General features: G+C 42.1%; 1 protein-coding gene across 3 annotated transcripts in view; it reads right to left on the reverse strand.

Annotated features, from left to right (window-relative positions):
• arglu1a (arginine and glutamate rich 1a) overlaps positions 1-27,934 on the reverse strand; it is a 420,179-nt gene that overhangs the window by 11,548 nt on the left and 380,697 nt on the right. For 2 of the 3 annotated variants that reach the window (XR_015034640.1, XM_085765773.1), the window contains exon 1: positions 1,466-2,004. Coding sequence is in view for 2 of the 3 variants with exons in the window: in XM_085765773.1 (XP_085621899.1) it covers positions 1,466-1,797 (332 nt within the window). In the remaining variant the exon portion in view is untranslated. Of the gene's footprint in view, positions 1-1,465; positions 2,005-27,934 lie in introns of those variants that run through there. The other variant, XM_085765774.1, reaches the window with a different exon arrangement.

A 27,934-nucleotide genomic window follows, 5' to 3' on the forward strand; every position in this document is an offset into this window, starting at 1 on the left:
GGGGTGTGAACGAGAGTCACCTATTCATATGGGACAGAAGTGCTGGAGCGGAATAATGGACTGCTTTTATCGGAGCTTTATATCGGAGATTTTAGATGCAGTCCGATATAATCCGATATTCGTTTTTTTGGCTGATATCGGACATAAATCCGATATCAATATCGGATCGGGACATCCCTACTGATAACCATGCTCTGTGGTACACTGTGTGTTTGTATTGCAGCTTTATAGACAAGGATTAAAATTATTATCGCAATGTTTCTTGTGCTTTTTTTCCCCTTTGATCTACATAAGACAGTTAATAACATATATTCCACAAAGAAGGTGATTTATGCTTTTCCAGTAGATCATGCAGTGGTTGGGGCATTATTCATATGAACTGTGCTGCTACATACAGTTCCCTATCCCAGAGGTCTTCAACAGGGGGTCTGTGACCCCTAGGGAGTCCGCAGAAGTACTGCAGAGGGGTCATGAAATTTTTGGTTGATCATACAATTGTTTCCACATTTATGCTTGAATAACAACGTCAATTAGAATAGCTTGTATGCATGATACCATGCCACTGATATAAGAAGGCATGTTTATGACAGTGGCACAGCCATCCTACTACTCACTGTACCTTTAAAATAAAAACATGAATATATTATGAACCTGTGTTTTGTTTGAATAGCTTAGTATTTAATGTGTACACTAAGGTCTCACTAGTGTGTTGACATACTGTCTCACCCTGGTCCACTCCTTTTTGCACTAACAGTTGATACAAGAGTAGTACTACCTGTACCCATTACTAATTTAGTAGCCTTTAATGTGAACAGATGGAATCAAGAACAAAATAGAAAAGGGCATTCAGTACCGTACTCCCACTACTTTATTGAATATTCATTATGATAAACAACTAGGCCTATTTAAGGGATGGGGGTATTCTGGCTGTTAGTTCATTGTTGCATGTGATGCCCCATGGGAAGCAACACGCACATGGTCAGAACAGAGAAGGCATTCTTCTTGTACATAAACACAGTACAGTCACACACTAGATGTGTTCCTAGTCTGGTTTTAAATTGTACTCAAACACCAAATAGGTCACACTGTTGTAAAGGTTACATGCCCTCAGATGAACCATGCCATTTCAATGTGTCTTCCCTACTTTTTTAAAGTTAATTTATGGAGCTACATTATGAGTTTAAAACCAGTCTTGAAGTTGTGTCGTTTCCTGTGACGAGCTGCCGCTGTGACAGTTCATCCCCCCTGTGTACCAGCTAGGGCCTGTGCAGACTGCAGAGCCGCGCTGACGTTAGCATGCTCCAGTGTTTAGCTCGTTAGCATTAGCTCGCTAGCACAAGGACCTCACGCAGTCTATTCAACACAGCCGGCCTAGCATTTTAGCTTAGCTCGCGGCTGCACGTCTGGTGTGGTTTGTTATTATATAACGCCCAGTGTACCTGGGCTCAGGTTAAAATATACTCACATCTTCCTTTGTCTCTCCATCTCTGCCTTTCTTTCCTCCTCCTCCTTCCTCTGCTTCTCGTCCAGGGCATTCCTCTTGCTCAGCGTCCTGCCGAAGATATCGATGCGCTCCGGCGGCGAAGCTGCTCTCTCTCTGCGGGACGAAGTTGTAGTAGACCGAGACCGAGAACGAGACTCTCTGCGCCGGTTTCTTTTAGATTCCCGAGATTTGGACCGCTTCTTTGACCTCTCCCTGTCCCTGGACCGCGACCGTGACCGGCTCCGTTTCTTGCTGTGCTTGCTGCCTTTGGAGTGTTTGGACCGGGACGAGCTGCGGCTCCGAGAGCGGCCCATGTTGACCACCTGCACCAGTCGACCGCTATCACCGAGCTGCTGCGTCTTCTGGCTCACACTTCCAGCAGTATGTTGAGTTTCGTGCCACCGGCTACTCTTCAAACGTGTTACGCATTAAAAAGACCTGGTGGAATCGCCTCAGCTTCTCTGACTTTGGAGAAATAAGGATTGAAAAGTGATAACAGTTTTGCCCTGATAACTTGCTATAAAGAAAGATGGCGGTTTGTCGAAGTTGTGGCTTCCCAGCAGGCACCGCGGCTCTCGGTATTTTCCGTGAATCTTCGGGTACAGTCGCTGAACATGCGAAGCTTGCAGCCTCAAGAATAGTATATTGGACCATGTATACACATTCCCCATACACAGTTTGGGGAAAACTATCATGTTTGCATCTTTGGATGACTTGACAGATTTAATATATAATTGTAGAAGATGTGTGATAGTATTGTAGCATTCTATTGCAGCTATTTAAAAGGCAACCAGGTGGGAGTTATGAAGAATAAACTTGGCTACTTATTAATAGGCTATTTAGACAGTTATGTTTATTCTTACAAACCAATAAACTGAATACAACCTGCCATCTCCAATATTTGAAATACAAATGAAACATGATTTTTGCACAAATTAAAAACATATAAAAGCAAACAGTGACTGATATTTTATGATTTTACAGTCATGCCCAAGACACACAACTGTGTTGCCACAAATGCTTTTCAATAAAATGACCGACTGAAATGAAATGAAACCTGCCCTGCTTGAGACAGGGCATACATTTTGAGGCCTATGACATCAGGCTTTTTTAAGCAGTGTAAGAGAGTTAAATTATAATAGGCAGGTATTTATCATATTACATAATATTTGTAGACACAACACCCAGGTGAACCTGCATATTTTAGTAGATCTTTTTGGACACATCGTATTTGACCAAAACAAGCTACTGTAAAGTGAAAGTGAGAGTCATTCAATCAGATCTTTACTTGATCTTCAAGTAGACATTTGTGCATTTGTAAGAAGCCTACAGTAGGACTTATTCGAATATACTCAAATATTCAAAGCTATATTAGACATTTTATTACACATTTATTGATTGAAACAGCCTACTGACTGGCTGCACAGCCCGTAGATCATTAATAATAATAGAATATAATAGTGAGTCTGCAGGTGTGGACATAAAAACATAACTTCAACAAAAAGGCCATTGTTGTTCTCCTGGCCTGTTCTCTGCATTCGCTCACTGACTAAAAGCTCTGCTTCAAAGTGATGTGGAGTCAAAAGTGCAATATTTTAGGGAATACATTAGGTGTTGTGGAGAAAAAGTCACAGGTTTCTAAAGGGAATAATCAAGTGAGGTTGAAACAAATACTCAAATGCATTGAGTAGATAAATGTTATAGGCTATACATATATAAATATTACTCCATTACGGCCCACACTGAACAGGGAAGACCAATGGTGGGACAGTGGCACCATGCATGCTACCGAATGCCAGCATTTTATTTCAAATCACACACCAGCTTTGTGTTATGTGCCAGCTCTGATTAGTTCAGTGTAAATACAATGATAACAGGGGATCTCTGATTAAAAGAGGCTTTTGACAGCCAGCAGAGCAGAACTTCACACTGATTTCACTCCTTGTCCCTACTTGACTTGTGTCCATTTTTAAATACTGTGGTCATGCACTATCACAGGGCTAAAACGATGCTTTTATCTGAGCTTGTAAATGTAGCAACAGGAGCATCAGATAACCAATGAGAAGACAGACAGAGGGAGAAAAAAAACACACAATGTTACAATGACACAGCTCTGCACAAAAAGATTGCCATCCTACTCTGGCAAAATGAGGCCATTGTGAGAACTCTCCCCAGAGTGCTGTGCTCAGAATAAACTGGCATTACTTTATTTAAAAACACATAACTCAAAAGCCTGGTGATTCAACTTTAAAAAGGTCACACCACTCAAGCTAAAAATGAAAGTGTTACAACTTCAGAATTTTCCTTTTTTATTATTATTACCTGCAGCTTCCAGCTTCTGAGTCTAATTTTAGAAGAAAGAAATAATTTGTTCACATGGAGACGTGCTGCGTGCTGCTTCAATCGTAGATCAAGAACACTTTTAGTTGCTTTGAACTGATAACGCTTGTCAGATGAGTGACTTTCGTACCAGTGCAGATGAAAAGGGCTTTTGTGGTGAGTAACTGCGCACACGCCTGTGAGCCTGATTGTCACGCTGAGTGTGAGCACCACCACAAAAATTATAAGTCTCCTCAGAATTAAAACCAAGAGAGAAATTATTTTATTTTCAGACACTGAAGGAAGGTCTAGGTGCGTTTATCCAGGAACAGCTTCCCCCCCTGCCCCTCCCTTCCTCCCTCTTTCATATTCCTCAGCTTTAAGCCACAGAAAATGATTTTCTGTAACTTGTGGGTTGTCTTTTATTTTAATGATCCACAAATTCTGTTCCTGGAGATGAGAGGAATCTGCATTAAAGAGCTGGAGATGTCTTGTTTTTCGCTTGTGTAACAGGAAGGGAGAAGTGCTTAAAGCCCCCTTTTGATGAATAATAGAAAATGTTTCATGGAGGTGAAGAGGAAAAGAGCTCCAGTGTGGCTCTGGTGGGGGGAAAAAATACGCTGAATTGGAGAAGCAGTGGATGCGTAACTGAAAGAATTTGCAGAGCTTGTTTGCTTTGCTCCTGGGTGGTTCGGGGTGAGTGTCAAAGGAGTGACAAAAACATGAGTGGGGAAAACGGGGCTGTTAAAGAGAGGGATTGAAGGAGCCCAAAGAGCAGGTTTCAAGTGTCTAATCTGTATTTGAAAGGATGCCATGCAATGATGATCTGAGGAGAAACAATCTGGATAGGTGCACGTGTCGGTGCTGGAGCAATATCTGGTTCTTAGGAGATGTTTTAACCAAAATGATGACTTATTTGGTCATTTACAGCAGCCTTCAGACTTTAAAACACTGCAGCTACAAAAATGAATCACAAAACAAACAAATTCATGAAACACCCTCTTCAATTTGCTACAAAAACTCTCAACAAAAGTATTTCTTGTGATGCAGGAGTACTTCTCATGAGGAGACAGTTCATTTTGTATTATTCCACAGTGGGAATGAGCTTGTTCAATGTGGAAATTACAGCCTGTTACTCTTGTGTTGGATTTATTTCCAAATGGATAAAACTGCCATTTTGCCAACCAAGCTTATATATAAATATCCATACTGACAAGGGAAAATATAACAGAATTCATCACAAATTAAAAACTCCAAACATAACGTAAATCATCCAGAACTCCAGCTGTGGTGAAATGAACTGAGCGGATCACACCTGTGTATATAAGCTCCCATAATTCACATTGCAGATCAGGGCAAGGAATCCCCTAGAAACACGCAAAGCATTCAAATAAAAAATAAAAAATGGAAGTGTTGAGCTTTAAGTGCTCCCAGGAGAACCGTGGCCTCAGTGGCTGTGAAATGGAAGAAGTTTGAAACCAGCAGGACGCTTCCTACTGTAGAGCTGGAGGAAGTTCCTCGGTCAGGGAGAAGGACGAGGAGCCAGTGGTCACTCAGCTGTTTCAGAGGTGGAGAACTAAAGAGAGGCCGTCTCAGCACCTCTCCATCAGTCAGGTCTTTATGCAGCTTTACAGTTTTACCAACACTGTTCAAGGAGCTCTGGGACCAGGAGGTGAAGATCCTCTGCAGTCCTCAAACAAGAAAACACAAATTGCAGGAAAAACAAAGGAGTTATTTTTAATGAATATGGGAGAATGTTCAACTCGAGGCCCGAGGGCCAGATCCGGTCCATTATTGTGGCCTGTGAAAAAATATTTCTATGGCCCGCCAGTATCCACAAGTTTCCGAACGTCATCTATGGTCAAAACCGGCTTCTGGTTTTGCCGGTTTGGTGGAATTATACGTTTACGTTTCCATGGTTTTCAGTCATTGTCATAGTTGCGGTAAACGCATGGATCTATTAACGCCGGCTTTTAACATGGATGTCAATTTGTGTGATATCCACTGTTAAAAGCTGGTGTGATGATCCATGCGCTTTACAGATTTTCATTGAAAAAAAAAAGAAAAAGAAATCCATGCATTTACCGCGACTACTGAAACCATGGAAACGTAAACATAAAATTCCACCGGAAGAGCAAAACAGGCTTACGTTTTTGACGTTCAGAAAAAGGTGGATAGCGCTCCCTCTACTCACACTACATATCACATAATACACTGCAACAGGTGATGGCCAAGCAATAGATCGACCAACACCAAGCTACAGCTCAGGACAGAACCCAAAAACACACATGAACCTACAGCCAAGAAAAGAGGCTGAGTATATGGACAAAATGATATAGGAGAGAAAAGCAGGCTGAATATGCATTATTTTTGTTTTTTTACACCCTTTTTTGAAATCACTATAGAGTTTTCACCAGCATGTTCATATCTGATGTATTCTCATTGTGCTTGTACCATTAAGGAAAAACCAAGACATTTATTTTCATTCATTATATTCTTATTTCATTTTATTCTTATTGAGAAACTGTACAGTATGCTGGCTGTTCAAATTCATAACCCTGATTAAAACAATGTCAGTCTGTTTAACATGTTTTACATTTTGGCCCTCTGATGGAGAGCGGAGGGGAATACCTTGCTGCTGAGTGCACATCCCTAGTGATCCTAATGTTAATCAGCTGGTTGTGGAGCTGTCCATATGATCAGGTTATGAGATTATTTTATCATCCTAGTGGGAACTGGACCAGTTTATTCTGTGTTGACTGGCTTATTTTAGTGTTGGACTAGCTAGTTTGCTGTTCAGGCCTGTAGTCTGCTGGACTATAATAAAGATGATAAATTGCAATATGTGACTGACGTATGAAATTCAGAATGGAGTTGAAAACCGACACCCTGCTCAGTTAATAAACTACAATGTGTGTTCATGTTAATGGAACATGGCACCCGGGGCGTAACAGTGCGTCACTGATGTGATCGTTGCCTCAGAGGAAAATTCACATCATTCACAACATTCACAGTGAGTGTTCAGTAGCTCAAAGCAGAGCGCTGACTTAGTCCATCTAAACTATGTTGTGTTGTAATTGAAGTATTTATAACTCACTAATCTCATCCTGATTTTTTAAATGGGGTTACATCACTTCCTGTTCACATAGTTCTACTGCATGCTGGTATTTCTGAGGACAGCTGAGCTTACACTGATCCCACTGACATCTGTACCGCAAAAACTCAAAATCTTTCCAAGAATATTTGTTTTATTTCTTGTCAAAATGTCTCATTTCTAGTCAAAACTAATCTCTTTCCACTTATAATAAGACTCATCACCTTCACTTGTTTTAGATCATTTTCACTTGTTTGAAACTAATTTTCACTTGAAATAAGTAGAAAAATCTGCCAGTGAAGGCAAGTTTTTTGTGCTTGTAATAAGGAAGAAAAACCTGCTCCACTATCAGGTTTTTCTACTTATTTCAATTCAAAATATGCTTGAAAGAAGGAAAAAGGTGTCTAAAAACAAGCTACTTATGTGATGAGTCTTATTTTAAGTATAATGAGATTTGTTTTGACTATATACATTTTGACAAATATTCTTGGTAAGATATTTGTTTTTGCAGTGTATGAATTCAGATAAATAAGTTATAATCTCTGTATCATTTCAAAATGCACACAGACCTTTCTGTGGCTCTAAAAGCATCTGGTTTGTATAGGCGATTTGTACAGGTTTCTTTCAAAATTCAGATTTAATCAAATTTAATTATAGATAAGTTGGAACTCAGACCTAAAGAATCAAAAAGTCAGTCCCTTTCATGGTTGGCGGTCTTCTTCCAGGTCCTGTGACCCTGCCCCTGTGGTGGCTCCTCAGGGGGAGAAACACTTAACACAGGATCTCTTTTTAAAAAGCCCTGCTACATTGTCACATTGTCATGTGGCCCGGGGGTTCTGTCGTAAAGACCCCCCCCCTCCCAACCAGAGCACTTCATTCATGGGAGAGGTGAGGTGAGGACTGAGACAAAGGCGGAGGAGGGTGGAGGTAGAAATTCTAGGAGGGTGAAGACATTGAAGATGGGCAGAGGACGAGTAGTAGAAGAGGGGAGGAGGAGGGGAAGGGAGGGGAGGAGAGGAGGAGGAGAAGAAGAGGGGAGGAGGTGGTTTTTCCACAGGACTGAGCCCAGTCCTAAACAGATGCATTACACAGGTTAATAGCTGCACTGGTTAACTTGAAGTGCTGCTTTGTCTGACCACATCATGTGGGGTGACTATTGAAACTGATTCTGTGAGTCAAATTCATTTCAGATACTTTGATATCTGAGCCAACTGGCTTAATTGCCATTTTTGTGATTTTGAATCTTTTTTTTTTCCTTTAGAAAATACAAATATCATAGAAACAAAGAATTTGAGTAGGGGTGACCCCAAATAGTTGATGACTCGTTGATTCCATTCGTGGAAGTCTGATTGGACCGCCAATCTCACCGTCCGGTCATCGTAAAATGTGCTTATGAAAAAAAACATTGTGCTGCAATGCTTTTAAGAAAGTTGATCTGCAGCACTGATGATGATAGAGGTAATACAATTTAAAAGATTAAAACATATATGTGTGACATTATATGTTTTAATCTTTTAAATTGTATTATAGATGTATGATAGTATGACAATGTAAGGGGGGGCTGAACTTGCTTCCTTCAGTTCAGCCCCTTCTCAAACTTTGTCATTGTTGTTCTTGGTTTTGTTTTTTTTTGGGGGGGGGGGTTACATAATACTTTTGTCTTTATGCTGTGCTTGTTTGAGACAAATAAAAAATTAAATTAAAAAAAAAGGCCCAGGGGCCCACACCAAAAAATATTTAAACCAACATTTTCATGGATAAGGAGAAGAAAAACAGATTGGATGAAAAAAAAAAAAGTTTTTAGTGTATTCTACAACTGATTTAAGACTCGGGTCCAAACTGACCCTAACACCATAGATGGCAGCAGAAAGCTGACATAAGACTACGGTTAAAGCCACCAGCCCAGGATCTCCTCCTCTATCATCATCAGACCCTGACAACCTCCACTGAACCACTAACCAGATGTCCACTGTATGAATGTCTGCTACACAAGAACTGGTCATCATGGCGATACACTCAATTCAAAACCACTAACCCTTAAAAGAGCAGCCAGCGCATGCCTGACGTCTCCCTCCTGACGGGCCGTTGGGTGAAGAGCTGCGGTCCACCTCGCCTGTCACAGCCATGTCCCCTTTCCTCTTTAGACGTGTAATTAAGTGTTAGAGGAGCTTCAGAGTTGACCTCTGTGACAAAAGACTGTGTGGGAACTTGGCTGTCACCACCACGTCTGTGTGGCAAGCGGTCAAGCAGTGCTGCAGATCAACTTTCTTAAAAGCATTGATGAGAACAGAGGGAGGAGGACAGGGGATTCTGACAGGCCAAACACAGAGGTCAAGGGTCAGGTTTGAAGTGCTGGTCGGCAGGTAAGTTGATCTGATTTAACCCTCGTCTCTGTCTTCAGCTGAGACGAGCAGTCTGCTTATCCCCTCGTCTTGGAGGTGGCTTGGACCGAGAGCGATTATCAGCTGAAATTAAAAACCACGAGTGAGCGCAGGAGGATACGTCCACGCCTCGATGGGAAAAGACGTACGGAGGAGCAAAGGATTGACAGGAACATGAGCTGCACTCTTATTTCCTCATGTCAAAACATGTAGAAATAGAGAATTTAACTTATAGGGATACACCAAAAAAAAAATTTTCATGTCTTGCCTCACTCCCAAATCCATGACCAGCAGATAGACACCATCCTTTTGACTGTGCGTGCAGTAACAAGGGAGAGTGCGTATCGCCTGTAATTAGCTTAGCTCAAACACTGGAAGTGTATTGTTAGCCTGCCTCCACCTAAAGTCATCAGAGACTCTCTTAAGCAACTCTAAACGGACCGATCTTCGTCTCAGAGCTGACAAAACTCTCCGGTAAGGCATCTCGAGCGGTCAAATGCCACTAACGGGACGAGATCGGTCAAAACGGAGGGTTCAAGCAAAGACGGTTTATTTTGGTTCAAGCTACATCGAGGGTAGGTTAGCTTCCTATTTCAAAGTAAAAGCACAAATTATATCGTCATGGTTTTCTGTATGTAAAGGGCAACGGGTGTTTTATTTTGTGAAAGTAACCGGAAGTGCGTTGGTCACCACAGCTAGCTTGAGTAGCGCCAAATTCGTCCGAACAAAATTGTAAACAGCTGGTATTTAGACAAATTAACGACACACTGCTGATCTAAACGGCTACTTTCTCACCTAAAAATGTTTGAAATGTTGATAAAGTGATATATAAACAGAGTTTAGAGCTAAAATGAAATCAGCTTCTGACTGCTGATTTCGGCTGGAGGAATGGAGGCTAACACTACCTATACACTTCCAGTGTTTGAGCTTAGCTAATTAGCGGTGCGCCAGCTCTGCCCGTATCTCCCGTGTTACTACACGCACAGTCGAAAGGATGGTGTCTATCTGCTGGTCATGGACTCGGGAGTGAGGCAAGACATGGGAAAAAAATGTTGGCGTATCCCTTTAAAAGACTCCCTAGCCCTCCTGAGTGTGTCTTTGGCGTGTCCTTTGGTCTAAAGGGGGGAATGAGATTTACTCCTGCCACGCTTTCATCTCCCTCCTCTCCTTCTTCTTCTTACGCAGGCTTTCTCCTGGCAGCATGTGTGTGTGTGTGTGTGTGTGTGTGTGTGTGTGTGTGTGTGTGTGAGAGTGTGAGTGTGTGAGATTCACAGCATGGGAAAAAGAGCAACTCCTGAGAAACTACAAACAGGATGAGAGACACATCCATCACAAGCCTCAGCCTGCCAGCGCGTACACAGTGTTCACAGTTCCCCCCTCTCTACTTGCCTGCCACTGGTCTCCACTGTAACAATAGATGTTTCCTGAGCGCCGGGGTCACAGTGTGTGAAAGCTCCTGCAGCGGCGAATAGGAAGGAGCCAGGAGCCTCTTACTCAACTCGCATGGGCCGCTCCTTCAGAGGTGCTGCAGTCACATCCATACGTTGACTGCGATCCTCACTCAACATTCACCGTCTCAGCAGACAAGGAAGTGTGTGCAGAGCTCTTGGAATACAGCGTGACTCAGTTTAATCAGCGCAGTAGATTCTCAGGGCGGAACAGTTTCACCTCTCAGATATGGACTTTCTGGCTGCCGTTCAGGAGTCACTTCATCCTGACTGGCATTTAGCAGGAACCAGGTTAGAGGAGGGGATAATTATTCACACCGGGATGAAAACACGAAACGCTGCGGGGCCTTCAGACTCCATCTATCCACCACTTTATTTTCCCATGATCCATTGCGTCACACCACAACGGAAGTGGGTTTTAGTAGCATTCTAGCGAGCGGCTAACTGGTAGCGTTAGCCACCGGTGTAGGCACCAAATGTGGGGGCTCCGGGCTGCCAAAACCGTTTTGACTAAATCTGATGTTTGTTAAGTCTATAAAACGAATTATTGAACAAACATTACTATTTCTGTGTGCACGTTTTTGTAATTAGTCATGGTTGTCGTCGTAGTTGGACGTCTGTCAAAACCCTCCCGTTGTCGGACACGACATGAAACTACTCCAGCTCAGTCATGTTGGAACTAGGATATCCGCTGGAAAAAATATTTTTTTCATGGGCCGTTTATTGAGTTATTGTTTATTGACACTGCTAACGGCTAACAGCTAACGGTTAGCCCAGCTAAAATGTTTGTTCAACAATTTGTTTTAGACTTAATAAACATCAGAGTAGTCGCAACGGTGATATAGTGACGTGAAAATATAGCTAAAACCTTGTCCATATTGTTCTCATTAAAATTACGTGATGATTATAAATAAAGTCATCACAGCCAATGTCTATCAACCAGTCTATGCTATCAACAATACAGTAACGGTGGAGTGTCATGGCGACACCCAGCGTCATTCTCCGGAAAGTGGTGGATTAGTCTGACGTCTTTACAGCGACAGCATCATCAGAGAGAAGAAGGTGCTGCGCCGCCCCCTCAGGCCTGGTCGGGTCTGTAGCTCTCACTCACTCACTCACGACAGCTTGAAGTGAAAAGGAACTGCTTTGTCATCCTCTCACAGCGCTGACGGCTGGAACGGATAGCATGGACGGATGAGTCCCGCTCATGCCGGTCCACCCACACCGTCCAGTCTCTACATGAAGCAGAAGCACTGACTGAGAGGATCTGTTGCTTGACTTGAGTCCATGCAGACACCAAACGCAACCAAAACAAAACTCCTGCCTCCACATGCATTCAATTAATGCATTCTCCTCCGGTCCGGAAGGCTCTACAGAACACTGTAACCAGCACAACCAAACACAACAACAGTTTCTCACAGGTCATCACTCATGGACACTTAAGCCGCGTTTCCACTACATGGTACCGGCTCGACTCGACTTGACTCGACTCGGCCTTTTTGCGTTTCCATTACGTAAAAGTACCTGGAATCTGGTACCCGGTACTATTTTTTTAGTACCTGCTCAGCCGCGGTTCCAAAACGGCTAAAGCGGTACTAAAATGTGACGTGTAAACATTGCGGACTGCTGATTGGTCAGAGAGTCGTCACCGGTGGCCGCGGGTCATCAGATATCACCACATTTCAATAAATAAATGTTTTAAAATGAACAAACTATGCAAGTCTGGTCGCTTTTCCGCTGTTGCTGTCCCCCCCGTCCCTCCCCTCCCCTCCCCTCCTCTCTCCTCCTCTCCCCGTCTGGCCATGTGGGTTTGTTGACAACAAAGCCGGCGAAAAATCAATACGGAGCGGTGGATAACTTTATATAACACATAGGATGTTACGATGTGTAGTCTTAACTGTCAAAAACAAAGGCTTACAGTTACGGAGCTGGTTTGTGTGGCGGTGCAGCAGAGAGGAGAGGAGAGCTGGGACACCGGGGGGCTGCGGCCAGGTAACGGATGTTGCAAGGTTGGTTTTCAGTCATGAGAGGCCAGGTGAAGGCAGAGAGCCTCCGCTCTCACTCGTAACAAGTCACAAGTCATGTAGTAAGCTATCAAATTACTCCGGAGCTTTTTAATTAAGGTAAAAATGTGGCATAACCACGGGGAAAATCCTGTTTATAGTTTTGTTTTATTTTGTTAAGCGCCGCCGGTCGCTATGACGACCGGCCACTCTAAAGCCGGTACTATCCTGTAATGGAAACGCTCTCTAGAATAGTACCTGGTACCAGAGCCGAGCCGAGCCGAGTCGAGTCGAGTCGAGCCGGTACCATGTAGTGGAAACGCGGCTTTAGACCTGTCATACATTGCCAACAACCATCTGACACCATATCGCCCACTTCCTTTACTACACACTGTTTTAAAATAAAATGCAGACTTTGTTATCATTGATATCATTTCATGTCAGCACACACTGTCACTGCTATATCCTGCTGGCTGCTACATGTTAAAATTAAGCAATATATATCACGACAGGCTGGACTGGAGTGATATATTGCTTTTATAAAACGGTTACCAATAAAGGCAATATGAAAGAGGGATACACAATCAATTTCATGTAGTTTTATTCAACCAGAAATACATTATCCAATAAAATTGCCTCACTGTGAAAAAAATAGTCCCACCTCTCCAGACGTTAGCTCCAAGTAGCTCTGCATCTCGTCTTTTTTTTCAGGTGAAAGTCACTGCTCAGTCCCCTCTACCATTGTTAACCCTCTGGAGGTGAAAGTTCACCTTAAACATGTGAATTCAACTACTTTAGTCCATTTTTTAACATCGTAAAAACATCAGCTGTCTTTTGCTACGGACTGCAACAGTCCGTTGTCATGGATACATGACAACAACTTCCATTCATACCAGTCATACGTGCCTGATGCGGAGTGATAGCCTATGCTGTGATAAGGCTTTAGAATAGTAGCCGTGGTATCCACAAGTTTCCGAACGTCATCTATGGGCAAACCCGGAAGTCAGTTTTGCCGGTTTGGTAGAACTGTACGTTTACGTTTCCATGGTTTTCAGTCGTTGTCATAGTTGCGGTAAACGCATGGATCTATTAACGCTGGCTTTTAACACGGATGTCAATTTGTGTGATATCCACTGTTAAAAGCTGGTGTGATGATTCATGCGTTTTACAGATTTTCATTGAAAAAAAAGAAAAAAAGAAATCCATGCATTTACCGCGACTACCGAAACCATGGAAACGTAAACATAAAATTCCACCGGAAGAGCAAAACCGGCAAAACAGGCTTACGTTTTTGACGTTCGGAAAAAGGTGGATATGCTCATTATACCACGGTTAACAACCAATCAGATCGCCGGATTTCACCTTTCCGTTTTATAAATCCTGATATACAGACACGTTTATCCAGTATGTTATTTATTTCATTGCACTGCCTTATTATTTGCACTATAATGTGTACTCATTGAGCACTTTTATTCCACAATATACTACTTGTATTATGTGTATCTTGTAGTATTGTATTCTTGCTCAGTTGCTGCTGTCCTCATTCTGTGTTTTATATGTAAACCTGATTCAGATTTAGTCAAGTGAAGAGATTTCCACTGGGGAAGGGGACATAATGTTACTCACTCACTTGGAACCCGGGCTGAGGTGTTACCAAAAAAGTACCAAGAAAAACAAAAGAAGTGAATAGAGCTGTGCCGTGCCATGCCGTGCCATGCCGAGCTCCATGTGGAGTTCTGGAATACACACTACAGTGTTTTCAGTGGATTTGTGTGATTGCACACATATCTTGAAACTATGTCATGTTTTACCAAAAACTTTTTTAAAACGAAAAAGGAAAAACAATCATTTTGGCAAAGGTCTGGACAAGGCCTAAGGAGGGCGTCTGAGATCTGGTCAGCCACATGTGGCCACATCCTTTGAAGTGTGAATGCAAATGTTGCCTGGTGACAGTGAAGAACAAGCTGACGTCCTCTGTCTGAGTCCTAGTCCACACTGTTTCATTATGAACTCAAAATATTTCATAATTTCAAATGGATCAAACCTGATCCCTCTTTCTCTCTCTCCCTCATTCACTCACACACGGTGAACGACAGAACTGTGCGTCTGATTGGCCAAAAGCAACACACCTGTTTATTTGTATTTCAAGCAAAGAATTGTGGTCACCAGAGACATGTTTTCAATCTAGGTGTGAAGTGTTGAGCTCAGAGCTGACCACTCATGATGGGATGGCTGAGGACACATTCTGAACAGAGCCTATGTCCCCCTCTTTGCATCTCAAAAGCCATGCCCCCCCCCCCTCTTTGTCCTCTCTGTCACTGTCAATCTGCAAAGGGAGGGAATGGATGAGATGTTGATGCACTCATCAGTCACCTTCTGTTACCACCAGATCACAGCAACACAAAAAGCAATAGGAAGTGATGTATGTATGGCTGTCTCTCCTGTGGTGGTCCGAGCTTGTTGTTTATTTTTTTTTGTTTTTATTTATTTAATTTTAATTTATTTATAGGATCCCCATTAGCTGATGTCATGACATTAGCTTTTCTTCCTGGGGTTCTCCATGCAATTTTATTAAAAAAAAAAGAAAGAACATACAGTGACAAGGGATTTCTACGTTTCTGTATGTTTTTTCTTAAATCAACATGTAAGTAAACCCACACTTTCAAGTCTGTAAATGTATTCGTAACACTTTACAATAAGGGTCCCTTAATTAACATTAGTTAGTACATTATTAAGCATTAATATATAAACTAATGTGTTAGTTAATGCTGAGTAATGTATAATGATAACTAATTACATTATTCAACTTTTATTATTACTTAACAATTTATGAACTAACTTTGAGTAGTAAACATTAATTAACTGCTTACTAATAGGCTACATCAATTAATGTGTTTCCTAATACTAAGTAATACATAATAATGATTGTTAATATATCTGTAAACAGATAATTAATGCTTAATAATGTACCAACTAACATTAATTAAGGGACCCTGATTGCAAAGTGTTACCAAAGTGTTTTGGTAAAACAAGGCCGGTTTCTCTCAAGTAAGTGCAGAGATGAAGCCATAAGATTGTCTAAAGTATGACTAGAATCTCCTTGTTGAAGTTGTTTTATGCACTAACAGGAAACACAGTCACAGTCTGTCCTTCCCGAGTTACAGAATTAAATAATGTCCTTTGACCTTTTGGATATAAAATTCCATCTCCTCATTGAGATTAGTCTTGAATTGTGTCCTTATTAGCAAATGAATCCGTGAGTCACGGCCAAAAACATGTTCTCTGAGGCCACAGTGACCTCTGACCTTTGACCAATCAGTTTGAGTCCAAGTAGCCGTTTGGACCAAATTGGAGTTCCCGTAAGCCGGCATTACTGAAATATCATGATCACCGGAATAGGACAGACAAACAGAAGCACAACCTTTAAATATAATCCCTCTGGCCCTGACTGTTGCTGCTGAGGAGTATAATTAAGTGTCTATGTCTGAAAAAGCCAGACAACACATCCTGCTGTTCCCTACAAACATGACAGTGACTGGCACTGTACCTTTCTGCAGCAGTAAAAACCTCTTCCATCCAACTGTGTTTAAACTTCTGGCAAGCTTCATTTCTACAAAGTGACCCCACCAGTGCAGCCTGCTTTTTTAAGTTAATGCTCTTCTCAGTGTCTCAGTAAATCTGACGCAACATCCACACAGACAGGACTCTAATAACCATTAATCAAGATTACTTAGAGCTACTAATGTCAGGAGTGTGAGTTCACACGTTCACTTGAAAACAGACACAGAAGATAGGCCTACAGAAATGTGAGAAAACTGTGTGAATGTCATTGTGTCTAAATGTAATTTAAACATGTCCTCACTCTGCCGAGTCTTATGGGAAAATTCAGAATTCAGAAAGAAAACACACTCCTTCCACTGTGTTGCAAAGTTTGCTGAATTTGTAAGGTGACAAATCAGTTATTTCGGCTGTGACATGACTCAGCACTATTCTACTGGTTTCTGATGGGCTTCACATTTGCAAGGTCATGTTAAATGACAGGGCCAGCAGGAAGCAAGTGACAGTTTTAATTTTGATTACAGCCCACCACTGTTAGTGCAGGTGTGAAAAGCAGCTGTCATACAGGACAGCCATTAGTTGCTGCTCGATTGCAAAACGTTGAAATGACCACAGTCTGCCAGATTTAAAGGGATAGTAGCATTTTTTTTTTTAAAGTGGGGTTGTATGATCTACAAATAGCCCCTAAGTACTTTAATTGCAGTAGAAGACTCTCTGCACTCCTCCCATTAGCAACGCCAGCCCATAGTCCTGCCCAGAGATTTACAACATACAGTGTTGTGAACAGACCCAAAGAAATGGCCTATTTTCGCGGCCTAAAAGAGGTTTTACCTGAAAAAAAAAATACACAGTTCCATTGTTCGCTATGATATAATTTTTTCCAGCCCTTCAAAGTGCAGGAAAAACGCAGTTTTTATTTGGACCTTATTCAATTTCGCATTTCGGGGCTTCAATACAAGACGGACATTACATACGAGCAAGCATGGAGGTATTTGGAGTGTCTTTTTGTTACGAAGACAGTTGGTATCTATTTGCAACCGTTATATGGACATGCACTGCTACGCCGAGACCCCCTGTAACTCAGAGAAGCCACGGAGGACTCTGAAACTTCTCCCAGCCCTTAGTCCACATGAGGGGGAGTAAATGAGTGAAATTTCAATTTTGGGTGAACTATCCCTTTAACAGTGATTCGGGGACTAAGCACAGGTTCACCACATGTTTGCATCCATTTACTCCCTGAGAAACATCTAAGAGAGCAGATAAACAAACTGCAGTCACCTAGCTGTTCAAATATCACAGCACAGACCACGGTGTGAATCTCCCCTCATGAAACAACATTAAACACTTGCCATTATTTCTTCTATTAACAACTCGGACCAGCTGACCTTCTCTGTGCCCCCCCGCCCCTCCAGCTGTGTTAACTGAATCCACCCTGCTGGACCAGTGTGTGCTTGTTACCAGTTTTAATATGCAGTGTCCTCATTCCAGCAGCCTGTAAAGATTCCTATCAGAGGTTAATTGTGGTTATAAAGAACCTCTAACTTTACCCCACCCTCTGTCTTTACATGCAACCCCGCCCCCCGCCTCTCCCACCCCTTACCCACCCATCACCCATCACCCTCCCCCGTCCACCCAGTGACTGATGTCCTGATTAAAAGGAGAAGGGTGATTGATCCATCATATCCATCATGCAGCTTGTCTGTGGCACAGTATGGCGTCATTCATCCCCTCACCCTTTTGTGCAGAATTCCAACCTATATAATAAGGCACATGGCGCGTGTGTTTGTGTGTATGGGTGTGCGCACGTGCATACATCTTTATTCCCGTGTGAGAGTGTGACAAATCTAATTTGGTCATCACCCTCGTTTGGTGTTCTAATCTCTTTTGCATACATGTTGGAGTGCTCGGGGACACCATATGTTCATTGTGCATGGAGAAAGTGAAGTTGGGGGTTTGTGAGATTTTTGTGTGTTCACCAACCAAACACAGTCTAAGATGTCACCGGGCCTAAATAGACTCCCTGTGTGTGTGTTTCCGACCTCATCCATCTCAGTGACAGTGGCAGAAACAGTAGCCTCGCTCGGTGCTCCTACAGGGCCCTCACTTAACAGTAGGCCCCCGCCCGCCATGTATGGAGGCCTTGTCCTCTGGAGAAAGCCTGTCCACAGTCGGCTTGACTTGTGGGACACCCCACCGTCACTTGACCTGTGTATGGACCTGCATTGAGCTGCCAGGTCCCAAAAGCATTTGCCTGCTGGATATTTAACACCTATCTGTGGCCCGGCACCTTTCTTCACAGCTGTAAGTGATCCCAATACAAATGATCTGGAAAATCCATTGTAATTATTTAAAATAATCATGAAATATCAAATCAGCTTTCCTTTTTTATATATATTGCACATGAACAAAATAGCCAACATTGCATTGTATATTGTAATTGTACATATTATTTATATTTTATCCTATATTATCCTATCTTTTCTTATTTCTTATTTCAGTCTTGTGCTGCTACTCTTTTGTCAAATTTTAATTTCCTCAATTCCTTAACTCGTTTTTTGTTTTTTTGTCTGACTCAATGTATGTAGTATATATTTATTTTTGTAATTATATATTTATATAGATATTTATGAAGTGTATATATGGTATATATTTATATAGGTGTATTATGTAGTTATGATATCTGTGTAGTTATAAACTGAAGAGTAGTTAAAAAGGGGTGGGAAATTAAAAAAGTATTGTACTTCTTCCCACTCCTTTTTCAAACAATGTGCGTTGTTTTGTTATGTCTTAGCTCTTTATTTTATTGCATTTTTTAAATTTCTCTTTTTCTTTCTTTTGTATGTACAATAGTTACATACATTTCTTTTCTTTTTATACATGTTCGAAAATAAAATTCATTCATTCATTCACTTTGTTGCTATGTTCTCTTTGTCCCTTTTCAACACTCAAACAAAATGAACAGAACTTTTGTTTGGTTGGTAGGGAGTCAAACAGGAAACTAGCTGAACTTTCATATTTCTATTCATCAATCTAGTTAAAGTAAATAAAATAAAATAGCTGTGGGCATTGGCCAGTGCTCATTGTCGTATCATTTATGCATGTTTGTAGACACAGGATGGGACAAAATCAGAACAGTGGAGTGCATGTTCACCAAAAAAACATTAAAAAGAACTTACATTTCCACTGAATAGACAGAACAATCCTGTGAACTCAAAATCTTTCCAAGAATATTTGTCTTATTTATTGTCAAAATGTCTCATTTCTAGTCAAAACTAAACTCTTTTCACTTAAAATAAGGCTCATCACCTAAAATGAACTTGTTTTGTGATAATTTTCATTTGTTTCAAACTAATTTTCATTCATCTGCGACTGCCAGCGAAAGCAGGTTTTGTGTGCTTGTAATAAGTAAGAAAAACTTGCTCCACTATCAGATTTTTCTAATTATTTCAAGTGAAAATATATAGAAGTAAAAAGTGTCTATAAACAACTTTTTAATGTGATGAGTCTTATTTTAAGTATAATGTGATTTGTTTTGACTAGAAATGACATTTTGAATGAATGAATGACTGGACTAGAAATAAGACAAATATTCTTGCTAAGATTTTGAGTTTTTGCAGTGAATCCTGTGAAGAGCCTGACATAGTATATAGAGACAGCTTATGTTGAGGATTAGGGTCAGGATATATAGGGGACATACACGCTGATCTGTTGTTATTTTGTATCACTGACACTGAAGATGAAGTGGAGGTGTTTGACCTACATGTCAGCTCATGAATTGAATGCAAACATCCTGATGTCTGGGCCGTGGGTTTACATCGACATAAAATCAACAGGAGAAGTAAGAAGATTTGATTTAGAGGGGGGCATAAAAGAAAAAGAAGGAGAGAGAACATGTAAGAGTCTGGGGAACAGCCCTGATCCAGTGGGTTTGTTTTCACCTGCCCGTAGTGCCAGATGGGTGGGGTCTCTGGAAAAAGGAGTCGATGCAAGTGCCAAGCCTTAAGACAATCACAGGAAATCAATTGAAAAGCCTTTTGGCTGTATTGAAGCGAGCACCCTGAATTATACTAATGTAATATTCCTCAATCATCTGGTGCTCCCAGCAGGTTTTATAAAGATGTTAAGAATAATTTGATAAAAGGAAAGTGTGTTTGGGAAGAGGACTGGGTAGTGAGCGAAGAGCCCAGGGTGCAAGGAGGACATGGACAGATGGAGACAAAGAGACAAGTGTCAGCATGTGGCCGGATGAGTTGAAGCAGGAGGAAGAGAAGTTCACAGCTCAGCTTTTAACAACCATCATCAAGCAGAGTGACGCTGCAGCGTTTGCACCGGCACATCTCGGTTTGATCCTAAATATCACATCAGTAGCACGTGGCTAATGCATTTTCATTTTGAAGTTCCTCCCTGCAGCAGGAGACAGATGAGCAGGGCCGATCCCATGGAGGGGGACCCAGAGGGACGTCAACCTCAGGACATGAAAGACAGCCTCTTCTTTTATCCAGACAGCTGAGGTGGAGGGCCCCGGCCCCTAAGTCACATTCAATATGGAGGAGGAGGCGTCCTATACGTCCAACCTGCTGAAGCACTCACACCCTCTCTTGGGCGCTACTAAACTTAGCTGACACTTGACTCAGAATGTGAACCCCCCAGTGGTATATGTGGACCATCCTGGTCCTGTAAAGACTCTTAATTGGAACAGGAATGGAAAAAAGAAGTAGAGAAGAGGATTAGGGCCACTGTAAACAAAAAAAGCGAGTTCTGATTTTAAAGGGATATTTCAACATTTTTGGCAAATTCGTCTATTGCAATAATCCCTATAGTCTTAGCAGTAGGTTCGTTACCTTTAATTGTCGATGCAAGCTGTTTTTAGATCGGCGGGGAAGAGATGTGAGCTGCTCAGCTAACGCAACAAAATGTTGAAATATCCCTTTAAACTCAGAATTTTCTTAGAATTCTGAAATTCTGAGATATTTATCGTCTGATCTATCGGAAAAGAGAAATACAGAAGAGGATTAGGACCACTGTAAACAAAAAAGTGAGTTCTTATTTTAAAGGGATATTCCAACATTTTGGCAAATTCGTCTATTGCAATAATCCCTATAGTCTCAGCAGTAGGTTCATTACCTTTAATTGTCAGTCCAAGCTGTTTTTAGATCGGCGGGTAAGAGACGTGAGCTGCTCAGCTAACGCAACAAAATGTTGAAATATAGCTATATACAGTATAGTATAGTATATATATATATATATTTTTTTTTGTATTTTTAGTTGGATACTTTCCTGTTTATATTGTCCTGTTGCAACTTGTTTTGCTTTTTTTTTCGATCTATCTAAATTCAGAATTCAGAGAAAAAAGTCAGAACTCACTTTTATCTTTTACAGTGGCCCTAATCCTATAAGAAAAAAAAAAAAAGGAAATTGTTTCCTGTGGACACAAGCGTAGGTGGTGGGGTAGTAATCATTCAGCAAATGTGATAAAGAATTTCACAACTGGTCAATATGATTGGTGGAGGGGATGTGAGATGACTCCTCTCTGTGGGAGGGAGCGGCTGACTATCACTTTTCTCACACACTCCCACCTGCACTCATCATTCCTTTCCCCTGAGGCTCCAGAGCGTCCCTGAGCTCCCTGACGTATCAGCGCTCAACATAAATATCATTTCATGGCCTTGATGAAAATGTATACATGACACTTCTCATTGGCAAACACAGTTATTTCATGAGTGAGCCAAGTGTCTTGGCACATTGAATCCGCTCTCACCATCTGCAGAGTGTCTGTGTGTGTGTGTGTGTGTATGTGTGTCTGTGTGTGTGTGTGTGTGTGTTTTCACTGTGACCTCAGATAGCCTCCTGCCAGGTCGGAACAGCTGTGTGTGTCTGTCATGTCCGCGCCGGCTTCTCCAACCTGTAACACCTTCTTTCATTTCCATGGGTGGAGAAATCGACAGCTCTGCCACCGCTGCTCCTCGCCACTCACTTCAAACTCTGAAGATTATTCCTGCCCCCCCCCCCCATAAGTCAGAGCCTCCCCCCTTGTGTAAGATGAACTGTGTGTATTCATGTTGCACAGACTAGTGTGCATGTGACCCTCTGCTGACCCTTCAGTCAGTGGGTTAGCTGCTGCTGGGCCTCTGGGTAATGTCCAGCCCTCCCACTGATAAGACTGTAGCCTCATCCACACACTTTTTCTTATTCATTTAAAAAAAAAAACCTCCATAAACACGTCATTGTTTCCAGAAATATCTGCGTACACATGGATCCACTGAAAACAACTCGAAATGCTGTAGTACATGCCTGGTGGAGCGAGTGTGGCGCTGTAACTGTGCATTCACACCAAAAGCGACTTGAGCAACCGCGGCGACCAGCTACCATTCATTTTCAATGTACGCTCGCCACAAGGAGCAACGTGAGCGACACGATGCGTGCAACTTGAGCAATGAAAGTTGAGAGAGGCTCGACTTTATGCAAATTAGCGACCGTGGCGACAGCCAATTGCAGACTGGGATTCTCACAGCGGGAGAAATTGAGAGAGCCTGAATGGACACATCTGCAGCACAGCTTTAAAGTCCCACCCCTTTGGTCGCTTGGTGCAAGGGCCTGCTAGAGCTGGCAAGAGACGCGATAGGAGCGACCAGAGAGACTACAGGCCATTTTATCGCTTTTGGTGTGAACGCACAGTAACACCCTGGACGCACTGGGAGCTACTTCTCCTCCTCTCTCCGCGCCCGTCAGACATCGACTGCAGTCGCCCATACTCGTATCCACTCGGTTATCCACACATACATGTCATTTTAAACATGTGTGGATAACTCTCGCCTTTTCTGTGCCCGACTTCCTGTCTGGTACGATCTGGTCTATCCAGCTTGACAGACGGCGCTCGCGGCTCACGTGAAAAATAGAACTGAACCGATCTGAAGCGCTGCAGGCGCACGCACTGTGCTCCACAGCGCAAGATGTGCGACCAGGCAGACCGGTTAACATGTGCGCCTATCTGAAACTGCCTCCGCTCCAGGGCACTGCGCTTCGGTTCCGCGTGCAGTGCGACCAGGCCGTAACGCTGCTAGCCCAAGGGGGTAGTTGTGGGTTCTACAAGTGAAGACCACTTCCGTGTTCAAAAAGCTGCAGTACCGGTCCGGCCTCTGGGGGCTGGGACCAGAAGGGAGCAACTCTCCATTGAGCCCCATGTTAAAATAGCCGACTTTACAGCTTAAAAAGAAAACATATTTACAGCCTGGTACATTTTATTTTTTTGGTCTCTACTGATAGTTTCCACCTCCGTGAACACTGTGTGTGGGGATCTTTTTGTACCACAACCATTTTAGTATTATTTAGGCTTCATAAATGGGGCCGTGGTAACGTTGAGTGACAGGTTCACAGACAGTTACCGGCCGTTAATTGGTTGCTTCGAGTTCAGTGGGCGGGTTCTCAGCCGGCTAACCGCCACACCTCTCCAAATATGGCAAGTAGACTCCACCTAAAATCCAAGATGGCGCAGTTCAAACCCCCGTAGTAGGATCACAAAACAGACTCCCCCAAACCAATGGGTGACGTCACGGTGCTACGTCCATTCTTTTTACAGTCTATGTGCCAGCCACACACAATCACCAAAAACAGAGAAGTAGACGGAAAGTTCCCCTGCTCTATTCAAACTCCAAACATTATAAGTGGATTAGTAGCCTAAGGGTTGACTGGGAGTCATGTCAGAATATAAAAAAAATATAACGATCGATGACGAGATTCAGCTGCAGTGTCCGAGGGAGCCGACAGTAGTCGACCGTTGTTGTTGTTCTGTTACGTCCATAGACTCCTATGTCTGGCGGTGTGACTCAGGTTACAGGTGAGAGTGGTGGGGGGGGGTGTGACATCATTATTTCACAAAAACACCATATCCATCTGGACAAGATGGCGAAACAATAAAATACTTATGCGGATTCATTAAATCGGGCTCTGTGTATCTGCCCCAGTCGGCACATTCACCACGTGTTAGATTAGCAGCTAACAGGAACTCTGTCATTACCACCCAGGCTGGGTTGTCTGATTATAATGTCTGTTCTAAACTGAGCTGGCCTCATCTCCTGCCTTGAGAGTATCAGATGAGATGAGTCAGTATATAAAGAGACACTCAGCAGTGTGAAGGGAAGAGGCAATAACTTCTGCTCTGAGTGGAAAATATGATTTTTGATAATGTGGTCAGCACCAGTCCACATCAATCTGGAGTCACTGTGTCTCAGTGCAGCATCTTTTCATATTTCACAGCAGCTTCACACAGGCTGCAGCAGCAGCAGTTGTTGATTTTTTCATTATGCAAACAAGTCAGAGCAGACCTTTAGAAGCAGGACCATGAACACAGATGTCATCTTCCAGGAAACGGCATAACATACACATACAAAACACAGAACACATATTAAAACTGCATAAATGAAATACATTTGCATATAAAAAAAACATATAATATAGTATATAAACATTGTGTATGGTATGTAATGTTATATATCCATCCCACATCCTGTCAATGTCAGAAGTGGACACGGTTCCAGATCCTCTGATCAAACAAGGAAAAGTTGTTCAGCTAGATTTTAATTTAAGGTTCTGCAGTACTTGTTTTGAATATACTGAAATGTGGTGAAACATTGTCTGACTGTAGAACTTGTGAATAACATGACTAGAATATGATACACAGATGGAAGAAATGGACATCGAAACACAATGAAATCTGCTAAAAAGACCAATTGTATATCCTATTTTCAGGCAGCGATGACATTTGGTTGGAAAACACAGCAAACACCTAAAGGTACCAACCCAGGCAGCACATTTTTGGCAAAATTATAAAAGTTTGAGTATATCTGGTAAGTATTAGACTGTAATCGATGACAAGTGATGACGAAACATTTTTTCTCTCTGTTTTTAACCCCACCACCACCCCCCATAGTGGGGACCTTTTTTTCTTTCTTTCTTTCTCATTATTATTATGTTCTTTTTTCTTTTCATTCTTTTTTCATTTTAAGAAAAAATGACACAAATAATCAGATGGCAGTAACATACAACCCATCAACATCACAAACGTTAAGGGAGGACAGAAGAACAGAAACAAACACAAACCAAACCAAAAGGACTAAAAAAGCAAAACAAGTTGTAACAGGACAATATAAAGCAACAGGAAAGTATCCAACTAAAAATACAAAAAAAAGATATATATATATATATATATACATACATACTGTATATGTATATAGCTATATTTCAACATTTTGTTGCGTTAGCTGAGCAGCTCACATCTCTTCCCCGCCGATCTAAAAACAGCTTGCATCGACAATTAAAGGTAATGAACCTACTGCTAAAATTATAGGGATTATTGCAATAGACAAATTTGCCAAAATGTTGAAATATCCCTTTAAAATCAGAACTCACTTTTTTTTGTTTACAGTGGCCCTAATCCTCTTCTGTACTTATTTTTTCCATTCCTGTTCAGATAGATAGATAGATAGATAGATAGATAGATAGATAGATAGATAGATAGATAGATAGATAGATAGATAGATAGATAGATAGATAGATAGATAGATAGATAGATAGATAGAACTAAAATAAATACAAAACAAATAACATACTATAAAATACAATGAGACAATGTACTCATCGATGACACACTGTCGTCTCTCCTGATAGAGGGACATACTGTAAAGTTTATGTCATATATTACATCTCTGTATGTATGTAAAAAAAAAAAAGTAAAAAAAACTTCAGTGTGTGTCCTGCTGCTGCGCTCACACACCTCCGAGCTGGAACATGCTCCGTGGCGTTACAGCCTGATGATTAGTGATGCAGTGGCGATGTCACACAGTTTCAACATCACATTATTAGCATTAGCCTATCTATCATTACAGACATGCATCGGTGTCACACCCAGCAGCACTGAATCCCTCAGGTCGGGCCATCTGTCCACATGCATATTCACACAGGAACACAACCTGACATCACAGCCCACAGCCTGACTCACACTCACCTCCTCCTGAACCGGAGCTGCTCCCCTCATAGATTTACATGGCCTCTTACTAACGACTGGATGGACCGGACGGCCGCGGGCAGTGTGTCAGTAGGTGTGTGTTGTGTTGATTTTATTTGGGTGAGTTCTCTGTTATAGTTTGAACTGGTTCAAGTAACTAATTGTGTCCGGTGGTGATCGGTGACCGTCAGGGAGGTTCAGAGACCCCAGACTCATCACTACGGGGGATCAGGGTGGTCACGGTGCCATCTGCTGCTGCCAATCACACACACACATTTGTTCGCCGTACCTCATCTGACTTTCATGCCTCCTCATCTCCGCCGCCAGTCATCTGAGAGAGCAGAAATCTAAATATACCAGTCCACAAGTTGTGCTACAACAGGAGGTGACTGTGATCTAAGCTGTGAGGTGTTATGGCAGATCCAGCACCACCGCGAAAAAACACATAATCCTTCAACCAGCTGGCACTGCCCCCCCTTTGACATGTTTGTTTTATACCTTCAGAGAGTGGCGGTAACTAGGGATGCACCGATGCATCGGTCTAACATCGACATCGGCCGATGTTCGGCTCGTTAACTGCCATCGGCCATCGGCAAAAAAAGATGACATTCACCGATGGCAGTGGCCGATGTTTATGTTGGTTTAAATGCCACATGAACAGCTGTGCTCGGGAGGAACCTTTCTTTTTTCCTTTGTTTGGGGGGGAAGATATTAGTGGTGCAACGGATCATCATTGATCTGTTCGGATCAATATCTTCGGTTCAGCACACATGTGATCCGCGGATTGATTTTTGAAAAAAAAAAGTTGCGCGCATGTTTAATAAACACGCTTGATATGTGCAGCGTGGTCATGGCGAGCGGAGGAACGGAGGAGCCTGAACGCCCCTCGTCATTTAAATCCCCTATGGGCTTAATACACCGTTAGAGAGGAACTCGTCTGGTCGCTTTTTTTTCTAACCGCCGCCTGGCCACGTGTATGTGTTTACAACGACGCCAGCGAGAAATCAATAAATGGAGCGGTGGATTACGTAACTGTTATAAACATTACGTTACGCAGCGCGTCTGTGTCGCGGTGCCACAGAGACAAGAGCAGGGACACGAACACCGCGGGGCGGCGGCCAGGTAGACTACTACACTGACTGATGTTGCAACGAGAGAGACGCCAGGTGAAGGCAGAGAGCCTCCGTTAATGTAGTTAACTATCACAATCACTCTGGGGCTTTTTAATTGAGGTAAAAATGTAGCATAGCCACGGGAGAAATCCTGCTTAGTTCCTCTTTCAGTGTACATTATACAGATTATTTTTAGTTCATCAACTGTTTGGGAAAAAACAACAACCTTTTATCCTTCTGTCTCTGTGTTACTAGCCTACTGAGCAAGTTGGTTAATTGCAGATAAACGGGGTTAGGGAGAGAAGTTGAAGTAATTTGACATATTTGAGCATTTTATTAAAAAAACCACTGTAAGTGTTTTAAGGTTATGTCAAGTAAAAATTGACATTAAAGTTTGTTTTTGTTTTCATAAATTTGTCTAACTGAATTTGTGCTCATTAAATAATAATATGATGAAGAGCTGAAAGACTTTTAAAATAGTTCAGTAGCCTAATGTTTCTGTGGCACCAAAGGCGGAATAAATAACAAAAAGAAAA

Source organism: Trachurus japonicus, chromosome 21, assembly GCF_045865225.1.
Source record: "Trachurus japonicus isolate A0001 chromosome 21, Traja_1.0".
Lineage (NCBI taxonomy): Eukaryota > Metazoa > Chordata > Actinopteri > Carangiformes > Carangidae > Trachurus > Trachurus japonicus.